At 38.7% G+C, this 15,644-nt stretch overlaps 1 protein-coding gene across 1 annotated transcript in view; it reads right to left on the minus strand.

The window, feature by feature from the left end:
* Window positions 1-14,454, minus strand: part of DNAJC1 (DnaJ heat shock protein family (Hsp40) member C1) — a 207,622-nt gene extending 193,168 nt beyond the window's left edge. The window contains exon 1 of the mRNA XM_082648592.1: window positions 14,062-14,454. Within this exon, the coding sequence (XP_082504718.1) occupies window positions 14,062-14,259 (198 nt within the window). The 5' untranslated portion in view covers window positions 14,260-14,454. The remainder of the gene's footprint in view (window positions 1-14,061) is intronic.
* Between the last annotated feature and the right edge of the window lie 1,190 nt (window positions 14,455-15,644).

The following is a 15,644-nucleotide window of genomic DNA, read 5'->3' on the forward strand; positions in this document are numbered from 1 at the left end:
CTTTGATTAAAGATCACTCAATTCCGTGAAGCTAATATCCACTGAAACTCTATGATTTTAGTATTGTCCAACAAGTTGACTATTGAAAATGTTTTTCAGTGAGGTTAACCCTCACTGTCTTATTTTTTGTTTTGTGAATTTTGAAGACTATATGTAAGAGAACTATATGTAAGAGAAGACTATATGTAAGAGACTATATGTAAGAGAATTTTGAAGACTATATGTAAGACTTTTTCTCTTAAAAGTCTTTTTAAGAGGTTTGTGATTGGTATATATTTACAAAACATCAACATGAAATTATCTGCATATATCTTAATTTCAGGACCATTCATTTCCTCCAGCAATGGTTTTTCTGACAGGTACCTGAGTTTCAGTAACTATTTCTCCACCTGGCATGGTTTTCTAACTAGATTCAAGACAGAGTTCAGGACTCTCCTCTGTACACCTCCAATAACAGGGCCACATATATCACTCTGAGGTAATGGATCTACTTATTACAATATTCAAAACCTGTGGGATCTGATTATTTTAGAAATGTTACTTGCCTGTTTTAGCACCCAGACTTGGATCAAGTCTAGGAATAGTGGACTGATAGCGACAGGGACTGACGGTTTACTGTTACTTTCAATGCCTAAGTAACAGCCTCTTATATTGCTGTGAGTAATAGGCCTGACTATATTTCTGGATGTTAAGTAGTAAAACGTTCTTAGATAATAGAAAAATGGCATTAAAAATAATAATTTAAAAAGTGCAGCTTTAAAAAATACTCTGGAGTCAAAGTAGCACTGCTCCTCCTAAACCCTACTCCAAATATGTACCAATGATAAAATTTAAAGAAAGAAAATCATAAACATATAGCCACGGCCAAAACCAGTTAAGTATCTCTGTAGACAAAAACTAAAGGAAACGTGTAGCCACCAACAGAGCTTAAGCTAAAAGCCTGGACTCCACACCTGTAGTAGGCAGGAGAAATGAGAAGTGTGACTCCCACAGAGTAATGAGGACTGAAAGTACTCTACAAAAGGCCTGGGATCAGAGCCAGACTCTGATGGAAACTCATGCTGGAAACCAAGGGTTGCAGTGGGACTCCACCGCCTGCGAAAAAAAGTGAGAAGTCCGCTGCCTGAGGCTACAAGCTTATAAAATATTATGTATCTGAGATGCTAAGAGGCCATAGTTTCAGCCCAACAGCTGAAACCAGGCCAAACAATCTGCAGGCTTGGTATCTGGATCTGCAATGGCCTCAATATAACCTCAGGAGGGAGCCCTAAGCTGCCTATATCAGACCGACTGCTTGTCTAGGTGTCTCGGGGAAAGGAGTGAAAGCCACTATAAAGCGAGGACGGGTGAATAAAAAGGAGAGAGAAACAGCCACTCAAGATGGACCTGAAAACTAAAATTCTACCTACAGAAACATAACATTTTAATTATGAAAGAGAAATTATCTCCTTCACAGTTTAATTACCTATGTGCAATTCTTCATAAAAACCTCAGCCTAAAAACATCTTTGTATCACGATAGTTTTGAAGCAGACACACAACCTGCACAACTGTACACACGGGTCTTGCTTTAAGAGTCTGTAACAACTTTGGGGTACAGTTTTAATTAAATCAACCCCGTGGTCCATATTATCAAAGCCAACATACCCCAAATCATCTTATGCTTTCAACGTTCAGAAATTTCCTGTTGCTGACTTTGATGAGCCCAGGGAATTATTTATAGTAACTTCAAATCATGCTTGGTGTACTTCCAAGACAACTGTAACTACGGTGGCTTGGGTCTTCTCTAGGGTGGACTTAATACATATCTAAAGACCATGAAACCAAGTAGGCTTCTCAGCTTGCCTGTATTTTTTTTTTAAACAACTTTATTGAGTTATAACTGCTATACAAAGAACTGTGGTTTGTTTGTTTTTAAATAACTCTACTGTTGTGGAGAGAATCAACAAGTAATTATTTCTCTTGTGCATTTTATTTTAAGGCATTTCAGAAAAATAATTTAGAGGGAATATATACTCAGAGGTACTCCAAAAGAAGACTGCAAATAAAGTTGAAAGTAAGTATAAGAATTATGATTTTTGGCTTTACATAAGAATAAAATTCCCATTGAGTACTTTATCAAAAACTTAACAGGTTGTTTCATAATCCCCCATTGTTAGACATAAATCAAACAGACTGGATGACCATCTTCGGGGAGAGCTACAGAAGAGACTCCTACATGAAGAAACAGGTTAGATATTGGTGAGGTCTCTTCTAACTTCAGGATTCTATATCCGTTCTCCAATTTTCGTTGCTGTTTTTTTTTCCCTTAGCATAGAGTTTTTAACATCTCTGACCCCACTGCAATTCTTTCCTATAACGGGACTATTTAAAACAATAATAGCCAGGTATAAGAACGATCAATATTAAGATTTACTTCTTTTCCTTAACTTATGAAATTACAGAAGACAAAAGCAAAAAGATCAGCAATTAATCAGTCCAAAATAAAGCAGTACTTTTAGGAGCTGTGTGGAGATGGCAAAGGTGGCTAGTGGAAAAGGATGACTCTGGAATCCCTAATTGATATTATAATGAGCCAAAAGACTCGCACACAAATAGAACTGCACCTGGAAATCCCTTTTTAAAATTACTTAATTAAAGATGTTATAATAATCAAAATAGATGACAGTAGAGAATATGGTGAATATTTCATAACTAATAATATATTTGATGGATGAGTTTCAGAATAACTAGGGAGAACAGGCAACCTCAAAGTTAAAATTACTAAGTAGGAACACTGGTGATTTCTTGGTCAAAGCATCATTAAAGACCTAATATATTAACTTAATAACACTTTAAGAATTATAAAATATAACAGGCTAGTCAGCAAAAGTAAACGACCAAATTGGATTAAGCCGATTACTGAAAACACCCTCAGCAGACAGACCTCTATGCATGGACGTTCAGAACCCATCGTCCCTAGAAGAGCAGCATGTACTATACTAACAGCCTTTACAGGCCAAAGAAAAGAATGGACAAAACGGACAGAAAACTAACTAGGAAGATGATATATAGCATAACTGGAACAATCCTAAAAAAAAGCAAAACAGTAAAAACCACAATGAGTTAAGACACAAAAACAAAACCTACAAACAATGTCCCTGACAAAATGGAAACAGCAATCAGTGATTTTATCCAAAAATATTTAGATATATCTATACAACACAGAAATGTTCATTCTCTAAGGTTGTGCTATCCAATGTGGTAGCCATTAGCCATATCTGAGTACTTGAGATGTGTTAGTGCAACACAGAAATCAAATTTTTTATTTAATTTGAGTCATTTATATTTAAAATTTTTTTAATGATACTTGATTCAGTTACTGGAAAGCTTTTTAAGTATGTTTGGAAGAACCTGAATACATGACTCTACTTGTTAGCTTGGAAGAATTTGATTACATGAATCTACTTGTTAGCTGCACATTCTATGAAATCTCAACACAGATTAAGTATTTTCAATCAAAATTGAGTATTCAAATTGAAGTGTGCTAAGAAGTATAAATTAAAAATATATACCAGATTTTGATGACTTAGTAAAAAAGCTAAAATGTGAAAAGTCACAATAACTTTAAAAAATGTGATTACATGTTGAAATAATATTTTTGATACATGGGATTAAATAAAATATATTTTAAAATTAATTTTACCTGTTTACTTTTTAAAATGTGGCTTTAAAAAAATTTTTAATTACGTATGTGGCTTGTATTAAGTATCTATTACACAGTGCTGCTCTAAGGGATCAATGGCTTTAAAAAGAAAGTCATCTGTCAAAAATCTGAAATATATGTCAGTAAGGTGGTATTTTACTTACAAATCCTGATCTCCTACTCTCACAAAGTATTACTATAGGCTACTCAGAATTGGTATACTTATACATTCCAAAGACATTTGTATCCTCTTCACACAGATTGTTACAAACCATTAAAGTATTCCTCTGAGTTACTGCAAACTATGGGTATGCAGTACCCATAGTTACTTAATGGTCACTCCACCATCCAGAATAAGTAATCAAGCAGTAACTGAAGGACACTAATTCATCAGATTCCTTGATTCCTTTTATATCCAGATTCACTCACCAATATGTTAACTAATGCTCTTGGTTCTATGAGAGCTAAATGAAGATCTTTAGTATAGCAAAGATTTTGGTAAGAGTAATTACATAGGACAATTTTATTTTTATATGTATACACATATATACACAGGCTTATAAAATTTTCCCTGGAAGAAAAACATTATAACTGCATGCCTTCACAGTGCTCTTCCAACTTTTTCCATACCGTGGCATTTCACAGAAAATTACATTTGTAAGACACACTGGAGTTAAGCCCTTTCCAGGGAGGGCAGCACCGTCCCAGCACACTGGCTTACTGCACACCAACTGGGAAGCTCAGGCTCAAAGGTCATTGCAAAAAAATCTCTGAACCATATTTTATTTTCATCTGACTTACATTTTATTCTTACTTATGCCTACAGTTGTGAAAATACAACCCCTCAACATTTTTAACAACAATCTACAAAGAAGGCCACAAGATGGAGATACTACTCCATTACAGTATTTGTATTGATGTATTTCTTTTTCTGTGTACATGTCCCTCTTTCTGTGTATTTCCTACTTTCTCCTTCAGTGGTATTCTCAGCTACTGTCTCTATCCCTAACGTTTATATTGGTTCCTCCACCACTCTGTTTTAACTAGCATTATTAGAGAAATATTATAAATACTTTTATGATCCTTTTTAATTTTAAAAGCAGGCAAATAATTAAAATATTTACTTCTAGCTCAATATTTTCCCGCCTCTCTAAAATTAACGATGATTTTTATTTACATATTTTTCTCTGATAGGTAAAAATTCTTTAAAAAATTTGCTACCCGCAAAGTAATAAGTACTCCAAAAGCCATTTACTGGAATACATTCTGTTGCTTTGTAAGGCTACAGATTTACTTCATGTTGATACCCTTCCAAACTTCCCTGGAATTCTTCTTTGACAACAGTCCTCAAAGCAGTTTATGAGCCTTACTTGAAATTTATTTTCAGATCTCTTTATCAATCCAAAGCGTACTTACCCAAGTTTGCTAACCCAATTTAGTCATCAAATTTAGCTCCAAATGACTATAAGCTATAGGCAAAAATCAAATCCATCTTAAAAGTTTACTATTAATGAGTAAATCTGCCAAATATGTTGCAGGCTTTTAAAGCAACGCAAAACAAGAAGTTTCAACAATGTTTTGAGAGGTGGCAGCATTGTTGAAAACCTGCAAAGCTTTCCACAAAACTAATTTCAAGATCTAATTTACTCTAAGTTAAACATATACTTGCAAATGTGTGATACAAAAAGTCACACTAATTCTGTATAACTACTATAGAACTGCATAGAATGGCAATCATTTGAACTTTATATGATATACTTAAGTACAAGGAACAACAAGTTCCAGTCACCCTACATTATACATGCATATATTAACTTCCTTAAATCAAATTTAATCACCAATATTAATACAAAACACAACTTAAAGTCAGAGAAGAACCTAAATACTAATCTCTTATATGTTAACTAAAAGTGTGGTAATTGAAAATAACTGCTCATAAGATTTGCTTTTTTTTTTTTTAATTCCAAAAATGTCAGAGGCTTCTTGGTAATTGGCCATGAGATAGCTTCCTTAACCTGATCCATTTTAATGGTATAAAGTCCTTAAGTATTGGCTAGAAATATGAAGCCTCTACTTTCCTTAGCAGGTACATATATGGACCCTAGGATTTCTCTATGGTCTGTTCAGACCTTCCCAATAAATGACAACAACAATTTTTCTGGTCTTAACTCATTTTGACTACTGCTTACTACACATGTCACAGTGGGGTCTCATGTAGCTTTTAAAAATTCTTGTACCTTCTATAATCAGGAGTTGTATGTATTCCAGAATTTGTTTAATTAATTACTTCCTTTTAGAATTCTAGTGTTTGCACTCAGTGGCATTTTAATACTGCTTTTTTTCCATTTTAATACTGCTGCTTAATACACTACCAAACGTAAAGTAGATAGCTAGTGTGAAGCAGCCGCATAGCACAGGGAGATCAGCTCGGTGCTTTGTGACCACCTAGAGGGGTGGGATAGGGAGGGTGGGACGGAGGGAGACGCAAGAGGGAAGAGAGATGGGAACATATGTATATGTATAACTGATTCACTTCGTTATAAAGCAGAAACTAGCACACCATTGTAAAGCAATTATACTCCAATAAAGATTAAAAAAAAAAATACTGCTGCTTATACCATGACATGTGTCTTTTTATTTAATTCTTGATCTTAAACTCTTACCTTTAATATTTAATTCAAATTCTATTAGCTGACCATGTAGCTGCACATAGCTTTATGTCCACTGCTTCACTGGCACTAAAATGGGCATTTTGTCTAATAATGAAGCATACTGTTTTATGCACATATTATAACCAGAAATGTAGACAGCGGCATGCCTTGCTTTTGCAACATGCCTGATTACACGTGAGATTCCAGTTGCTGGATGACAGTAATCAGAAACACTTTCTGAGTAAGTGCATGAGTCCTAACCTTACTTAATGTAGTATTAAGGAGGATGAGAATGAGACACAAATCCTAGATTAAGTTTCTAATTAAGTGCTAATAACACTCTTAGACAAAAATTTCAGTAAATATAAGTAAAAAAAAAATTTAGCTCTTCAAATGGAATACCATGATGTTACGTAAAACATAATCATATTTTTACATTCATTAGTATAGAACCCACCTTTCAAAAGTAGGTGTTTTGATGAAAATAAAGAAAGGTTTTTGAAAATACATATGACTATAGCTTCATTATCAATTGGTCTAGGGTCCTGCTTCACCCAATCAGAAGTCTCTCTTTTCACTGCCACTCCTTTCCTTCCATCTCTGCACACTTCTATACAAGAAAGGCTTTGAGGGCTTCCCTGGTGGTGCAGTGGTTGAGAGTCCGCCTGCCGATGCAGGGAACACGGGTTCGTGCCCTGGTCCGGGAAGATCCCATATGCCGTGGAGCGGCTGGGCCCGTGAGCCATGGCCGCTGAGCCTGCGCGTCCGGAGCCTGTGCTCCGCAACGGGAGAGGCCACAACAGTGAGAGGCCCGCCTACCGCAAAAAAAAAAAAAAAAAAGGAAAAAAAAAAAAAAAGAAAAGAAAGGCTTTGGATTTGTTTTTCATTCTGGGTAAAATTAATTGACGTCATTACTGTCCAAATAGACCCAATAATGCCTGACTTAGAAAAAGATTCCCAAGACCATATAGTCTTGGAATAAGTCAGAACATGTTTAATATAGATACCAAGCATTTTGTCAACTGGTGTTACTTATAACTGCCACGGAGGTTCTTCTCTCAGCAATCATCAAGCCAAGTACCTACCCTCACCTCCATCCTACCTGTATCATTCCCAACACTGAATAAAACATATGATGTTGAAATTCACCACATTACACCAATCACTGGGTAAAATGGTGACTTTTATTAAAAAGATTTTAGAATGTATCTCTAAGAATAATTGTAATAACAAAGGACAATTCCATTTCCCAGTTCAGCTTAGGGTGTATCTATGCATAATAAAAGACAAACTATTCTAGGATTGTTCTCATAATTAGTGTAAAAAAAACAGTATAAAAAGAAAACAGAAACTTACAACTAGAAGAGGATTTCTGTTCCATCAGCTCTAGATTATGTGGCAAGTTTCCCAATAAACTTGCTTTGTCCCATAAAATATGTCCAGGCAACCTCCACTAAACAGCGTATACGTAAGAAAAGTAAATCAATTTTACAATAATCCAAGCTGATGCAAATATGTATACAACTAAACAAGTATTTATTCGGCTCTAACTCTATACATGATACGCTTTACATCAGAAATATAAATGACTGGAAGGTTATCTACCATTCCAGATTTTGTACATCTCCCTCTCTCCAAATCAACAAATAATTTCGGATTTTACAATGAAAATGGGGGAGTGATTATCACATGACATAGATTTACAAGGGAATAGACTCACTAGAGAAAGACTGCACTATATTCAACTAACACCACAAACTCAGTGGAATCTACAAGAATCACTGGCGAGAACTGATACTCACAGTACAGATTCACCAGTCACTTATGAAAGAGATCTTCCTCTTTATTTCTCAAACCCCTATGCCGGGGTTCGAGAAGGCCCCATTAATGACTTTCTGCTTTTCCCATCCAAAAAAACTGAACACAGAAGTCAGGCAAATAGAGATCAAATAGCACCTTTATTGCTGAAAAGCTACTGGAGAATTGAGATTACGTATAGGAGCCAAGTGGGCTTGCTAGAAATTCTGGCCCTCCCATCCCCAGCCTAGACTTTTTTTTTTTTTTTACATCTTTATTAGAGTATAATTGCTTTAAAATGGGTGTGTTCGTTTCTGCTTTATAACAAACTGAATCAGTTATACATATACATATGTTCCCATATCTCTTCCCTCTTGCGTCTCCCTCCCTCCCACCCTCCCTATCCCACCCCCCTAGGTGGTCACAAACCACCTAGCTGATCTCCCTGTGCTATGCGGCTGCTTCCAACTAGCTATCTACGTTACATTTGGTAGTGTATATATGTCCATGCCTCTCTCTCGCTTTGTCACAGCTTACCCTTCCCCCTCCCCATATCCTCAAGTCCATGCTCTAGTAGGTCTGTGTCTTTATTCCTGTCTTACCCCTAGGTTCTTCGTGACTTTTTTTTTTCTTAAATTCCATATATATGTGTTAGCATACGGTATTTGTCTTTCTCTTTCTGACTTACTTCACTCTGTATGACAGACTCTAGGTCTATCCACCTCATTACAAATAGCTCAATTGTTTCTTTTTATGGCTGAGTAATATTCCATTGTATATATGTGCCACATCTTCTTCATCCATTCATCCGATGATGGACACTTAGGTTGTTTCCATCTCTGGGCTATTGTAAATAGAGCTGCAATGAACATTTTGGTACATGACTCTTTTTGAATTATGGTTTTCTCAGGGTATATGCCCAGTAGTGGGATTGCTGGGTCATATGGTAGTTCTATCTGTAGTTTTTTAAGGAACCTCCATACTGTTCTCCACAGTGGCTGTACCAATTCACATTCCCACCAGCAGTGCAAGAGTGTTCCCTTTTCTCCACACCCTGTCCAGCATTTATTGTTTCTAGAGTTTTTGATGATCCAGCCTAGACTTTGAGACAGTACACTCAAGAGAAAGTCTGGCCAGGATAACAACTGCCTTACTGGTCTGTTAAGAATGAGCCTCATTACTTCTCGCTTTTTAGTTAGTTAGCTCTCCCCAATCAAGCAAAGCAGACCAAAGGTGATCACCCTCCAACAAGGTAACTCATCCATGGAAAGATGTAAGAGATGAGTCAAGAGATCAGCAGTTGTTTCTTTAAGGGAGTCCTTCCCCTTGGGTATATGTAGGATGAGTGTGCTGTAACTGTCCCTTCCTTATACAGGCTGCTACTCTGTACATTCTGTGCATCTGAAATACAGACTGAAAGAGCTTAAAAGATTTATTAATTCTGATTAAAAAGTTAAAATCCAACATTTTGTAAGCACATGTCACTTAACAATAGTTTTCTTCTTTTAACCAAGTTTTAGCATTCATTTGAATGTAAGGATGCAGTTATTAAAAATTTTCTAAGAGAAAGAGGCACATTTTCTAGCTCTATGAATAGGAATCTGTAATGACTGGCACCAAGAAAATTACTCTGATTTCATCAGAAAGTAAATGCTGCAAAATTTAAGCTAACTTAGCTTGTTACAATTTCAACTGACAGATTTTTAAATGACTATGAAGTATTTATTGTCGGCTAGAACACTGTACAAAGTATAAAGTAAGTCATGGACCCAAAAGACAATGAAAAAAATTGATCCCACAAGAAATACAGGTATCCAAGGAGCAGGGGCTGTTAGAATAAATATAAATACTGTTTGGGGACCTAGAATTTAAGTTACTAATGAGAGGTATTTCAATAACACTACTTTTCTCCTACATTCTTCTAATCTTCTACCTTGTATTCTCTGAAAAGATGCAATATCCAAATTGGAATGCCCTGTGAACAATCAAAGCCATTCTAAAAATAGAGTGAGCCTCTGCTATGTCACCTGTATACACATGTCCACTAAAATCTTCTGGAATCCCTTTGAAAGCTTTTAGAACCAATCTGAAACTTGGGAATACAAGGAGAGGGATTCCTTTGCTGGATGAGAGCAATAAAAGGCCAATATAAATATAACCTATTGAATAAAAACAGTCAAGCAATTACTCATTCGGTGAATTACTATTTAGTTTTAGTTACCATGTTCATATTTTTTCATTTAATAAATATTTAAGTGTCTCCTATGAAGTAAATAAAGAAAGAAAATACCATTTGTCCTAAAAATGAAGTAATAACTTGACAAGGTCATAAGTCAGTAAGTGGCCTGGTTCAAGTTCTAAAAGTGTAATTCAAGCCTAGTTCAAGTTCGAAAAGTCTAATAATCTAATTGATTATTCCAATTATAGAGTTTAGGGAGTGACTGAGCAAACTACTTTAGACCTGGTGGAAAAAGGGATAAAATGGATGCCACATTAAGTCACTAATCATCCCTGGAGTCTAGTTTGGGGTATGGAGATCTCAAAAAAAAGTTTTTTTCTATTAATTGTCTCCAATTCCGCCCCTTTCCTTCTCTCCTGAACCCAATGTAACGAATCTATTGATCTCACCACTCCACTGAAACAGCTCTTGCTAAAGTAGCCAATGACCTCCACACTGTTGAATTCAACAGTCAATGCTCAGAACGCATCTTATTTGAATTATCATCAGCATTTAGCCCAGCTGATTGCTTCCTCCTCTTTAAAATACTTTCCTCACCTGACTTGAAAGAGACCATCTTTTGCTGATTTGCCTGCTACTTCGCTGGCTGTTCCTTCCTCTTCTCCTTTGCTGGTTCCTCCCATGGTCCAGCTCCCAGACCCCTCTTTTCTCTTTTACGTTCACTCCCCTGGTGAACTTACCTGGTTTTGTGGCTTCAAATTACCTACGGAGTGCCAGGGACTCCCTAATTTATTATGCACAGCCCAAACCCTCTCCTTACAACTCCAGGCTTAGATAACCAACTTGAAAGTTTATTAGACGCCTCACATTTGGCATGACCAAAACCAAATTACTGATTTTCCCCCAACCATACCTGCTTCTATTCCAGGCTTCTCCATCTCAGTAAGTGGCAAGTGCAATTAGACAAGTATTTATTCACTTTCTGAGGTTTAGAAAAAGCTTTCAAATTATCCTCAACTTTTCTTCCCCACTCCCCGCCTCCACATCCCACATTCAAACAATTAGCAAAATGCTGTCAGCTCTATGTTCCAATTATATCCAGAATCTGACCACTTTGCACCACCCAGGTCCATTCTACATTGTACACCACAATTATCCAATAATTGATAACATACATATCATTGATCTCCAACTCAATAATCGTTTTGAAATTTAAGTCAAATTATGTACCTCTTCTGTTCAAAACCCCCCTTGATCCCCAACTTACTTATAATAGCCAAAGTCCTCATGACTTACGTTGAAGCCCTACAAGATCTTCCCCGGCCCCCCATGACTCTGATCTCATCTACTACTGTCCTCCCCATACACCCTGCTCCAGCCACATTGGCTGCCTTGCCATTCCTCAAATACTAAGTAAGCTCCAAGGCCTTTGCGCTTAACCGTTTGCCTTCCTTGAATGCACTTATCAACATGGCTCACTCCCTTACTTCTTTCTGAGGACTTCTCTGACCATCTGACATTTATATTTACTTGTTTGGTTGTTTACTGTTTCCCCCTACTAAAATGAGTCTAGGGGTTTTGTGTTACATACTGGTCAATTCCCAGTGTTTAATATTTAGTAGGTATGAACCAAATCTCTGTAGAATGGACAACAAAACTGATTAAGTGTGTAAAGCCAGGTCACCACTCTTAAGTAACCTACCTACTTTGCTCTGGTTCCTCATGTCTGGCTAGTCAAGAAGAGATTCGTTGGCTTTAGCCTGAAAATTACACATTAAGGACATAAGACAGGCTGCATTTGTCTCTACCAAATTTCTGGTCTCCTGAAAGTCTCCTAAGAAAGTTAAGATTCAATGTAATGTAAAGCACTTGTTCCAATCAGTTTCTCTGCTTAGGTAGAATAAAGTTTCATCTGCATTCTTTCCAATTTAACACAACTGGGTAGAGAAACACAGATGAAAACAATTTTCTGGATCCTTCTATTAAAATGTTACCTCCACACAGAATCTTCTCAATTACCTATGCTTCTTTATTTTCCCACCTTTGCCCATATAGTTAAATGCTCTGGTTGTTCACACTGCCTAATTAACTCTGCAAATTTAATTGCATGAATTTATAAATGAAAATTCTATGAGAGTTCACATGCAAGCTAGATTACATAATCTAAAATTTAAACCACTGCTACTAAGTTTCTGTATTCTCTGAAAGGGGCTTAATTTTCCTTGAATAACTGGAAAATATCTTCAAAATCTTTGGATAGGTTATGTAAAAGACTCTAGCTACAGAATTTAATCAACTATGGTAAATTCTAACAAATATTCTCAATATTAAAGGCATTCTTAAAAGTCTTCAGATTTATATTTCACTAGTGATTTTTACACATATTGAGACACCATTTACTTTGAAATGAGGTATACTTTATCTCTACAAGCAGGAAGTGGCACCAGGTGAAGACAATGACTAAAGACAATTGCCACATAATCGTTTGCACAGAAGAGTTTGAAGTGTGAAATTCTTAAACTACTTTATAACTTACAAAATTGAAATTCGTTAAAATCATGGTGCCATGGCAACTGCTATTTTATATTCAATTATATATATTTAATTGAAAAGTAAATTTCCATTTAATGTTAAGCTCAACAGTTCACACAAATTTATCATAACCTGTAGGAGTGAAATGTACACTTCACATCTGGTCACGGGAAGTGTGCCTTGAATGACAATTGTTGGTAAACATTTTTTTTCCCCCATAACTATTCAAAGCATTTTATGAAGGGCTCAATCAGATAGTGTGAAATTCTAAGTCTTTAACTCCATAATTCTTAAACCAGTAAAATGGCGTCGGAGACGGGATATCTACCCTCATTCACCACTCCCAGGGTGTAAGTAAACAGCAACAAACGGACATTACAAGTTAAAGTCTCAAGCTAGAAAAGGAAAGAAAACGAAACGAAAGGAAAAGAAAAAGACAACGATCCTGCGTTACTGGTTGGACTTCTCTTCCTGGAGCTCCCCAAGTGCCTCTACTGCCCCGAACACTTGATGGCTCCTTCTGTGACTTCCAGGACCAACACTGTAGAGGCTTCAAGTTCCTCCAGATTTCTAAACTATGATACGAACGCCTAATCCAACAGGCTACAAAGATTCCAAAGTACAGTGCAAGAAAAATTTCTGCAACCCAGAGGCCAACCAAAATGTATTCCTGTCTTCCCGGAAAGGCAGAGGAAAGGAGGCTGCTAAAATATAGATAAGTATAATTGGGAAGGTGAAAATTTGGAGGCAGACACGACTACTCCTTCCCACATTCACGGGGCAGGCAAGGAAAGGGTAAAAGATCTACCCACACCACTCTTCCGTCTTCCTCCTGCACAGCTGGGTGCAAGGATCTCCCCCAGAATGGCAGAGGAAAGAGAAGGGATCGCCACCCCAGGCTGGTGGCACCGTCCAGGCTGTCACTGAGACTGCTGTCACTGAGACTGGAACTCGAGAAGGGGAGCCGGGCGGTGAGGAATTGGGGAAGGCGGGTCATTCCCTCTGAGACTGGTTACGAGGAGATCCTGGTGGATCGGGCTGAGGACGGCAGACGAGCCCAGTATGACCAAGTCTTGCCCCGCGTGCCCGGCTCCCTCGGAGGAAACTGGGTCAGAGTCCGCCCCACCCCCTCCTTTCCGCCCGTACCCGCACTTTTCTGCCCCGGAGGCGCAGCCCTCCGGCGGGCTGGCTGCCGGCCGGCCGGCCGGCCCCGCTTACCTGCTGCACCCCGAGGAACTGGTAGAAGTTGAGCTGCACCTCCTCCACCAAGTCAAACAACTCCAGGTCTCCGCTCTCCCAGCCGCGCGCCGGCCCCGCGGCCGCCAGCAGCAGCAACAGTAGCGGCGGCGGGAACGGCACGAGCCGGAGCCGGCGGCGCGGAGGAAGCCGGGCCAGCCGGGAGCAGGGCGCCGTCATCGCGCGGGGCTCGGAGAGGTCACCCGCCGCGCAGCGCCGTCGGCCGAGACCAGGGACGCGGCGGGCAGCGCGGGCTATGGGAACAGCGCTTGTCAGTCGGAAGTACCGGCAGCCGCCCCGGAGTCGCCCGCCCCGCGGCCGGTCCTAGCCTGAGGGACAGGCTGGGCCGCGGGCTGTTCTACCCTCCGCGGACCCCCGCCCCTCACCCAGGCCTACAAACAGCTGGCGAGCCAGCGCCGGGCGCTGAGGTTGCACCGGGTGGGAGAGGTTTCCCCTCGCCTTAGCCTATCCCAGGCCTTGCTTCCGGTGACATCACGTCTCCTAGCAACCGCGGGAGAGGGGGCGGGGCCGGAAGTAGAGAAACCTGCGCCCCAGAGCTGGGCCTCCGCGAAATGCCTCTCAGTCGCTGGCGCGCTCTGCGAAGCTGTGCGTGTATTGACACAGATTAAGAGACGTGGACGGTTATAGACATCGCGCATCCACCTGGAACATCCCAAATATCCCTGAAACAGCTACCTTCTTACCCTCCCCCAATTATTGAAAACTAAGAGTATATTTGAAAACTGATTTATTGATTACGGCCTCTGTTCCACACATTTCATTATTCCATCCCCAAAGATATAGGAGGAATTGAACCTAGGACTTGAAAGGGGCAAATCTAGTGAGTAGTCTAAAGTATCCTTTTGAGAGAGGTGAAGAAGAAGTGAAATTTGAACCAAGACAAAAAGCATACTTCTAATAATGAATTAAGATTTATAGGCATAATACCATAAAGTAGGCAACCTGGCAGAAATTAATAAGCGTGACTCAATCATAGTCTTAGGGGAAGTGTAGTTTATCTGCTTTAGCCGATTTCCAACTGGTGTTCCCTTCCCAACTGAGGTCTATTTTTAATGACATTTAGGCTAAAAACCTCCTCTCTTTCCCACCAGTGTCTCACCTCCTACTCCATCCTCCTCCTCACCGCTATTGCTTTCTCTTGTGTGAACCGTATTTTCTTCTTAGCTTTCGCTTGACCAGTTTTGAGAGTTTGATCTCATGCTTTTCCCATCTTGGATCCAGACAGCTGAATTAAGCTCAACAGGATAATGATAAAGCTCTCATAGTAAAAATATATTATGTTTGTCAAAGGTTAGAAAAACAATACCTGGATCCAGGAAGTAAATCTTACTGAAGAAATCATTCCATTACTGCAGAGTTAAAAAAATATATATATTTTAAAATAGTTAAATGAATGCAAGTATATCTTGCTTAAAAATAATATATATGCTTGAATTAATCCCATTTTAAATTCATCATGAGGCTTAACTTTCAAAGATACAAGAGCAGGGGTGTCTCAGTCAGCAAGGGCTGCTGTAACAAAATACCATAGACTGGGTGGCTTA

Source organism: Grampus griseus (assembly GCF_964374135.1).
Source record: "Grampus griseus genome assembly, chromosome: 2".
In the NCBI taxonomy this organism is placed as follows: Eukaryota; Metazoa; Chordata; class Mammalia; order Artiodactyla; family Delphinidae; genus Grampus; species Grampus griseus.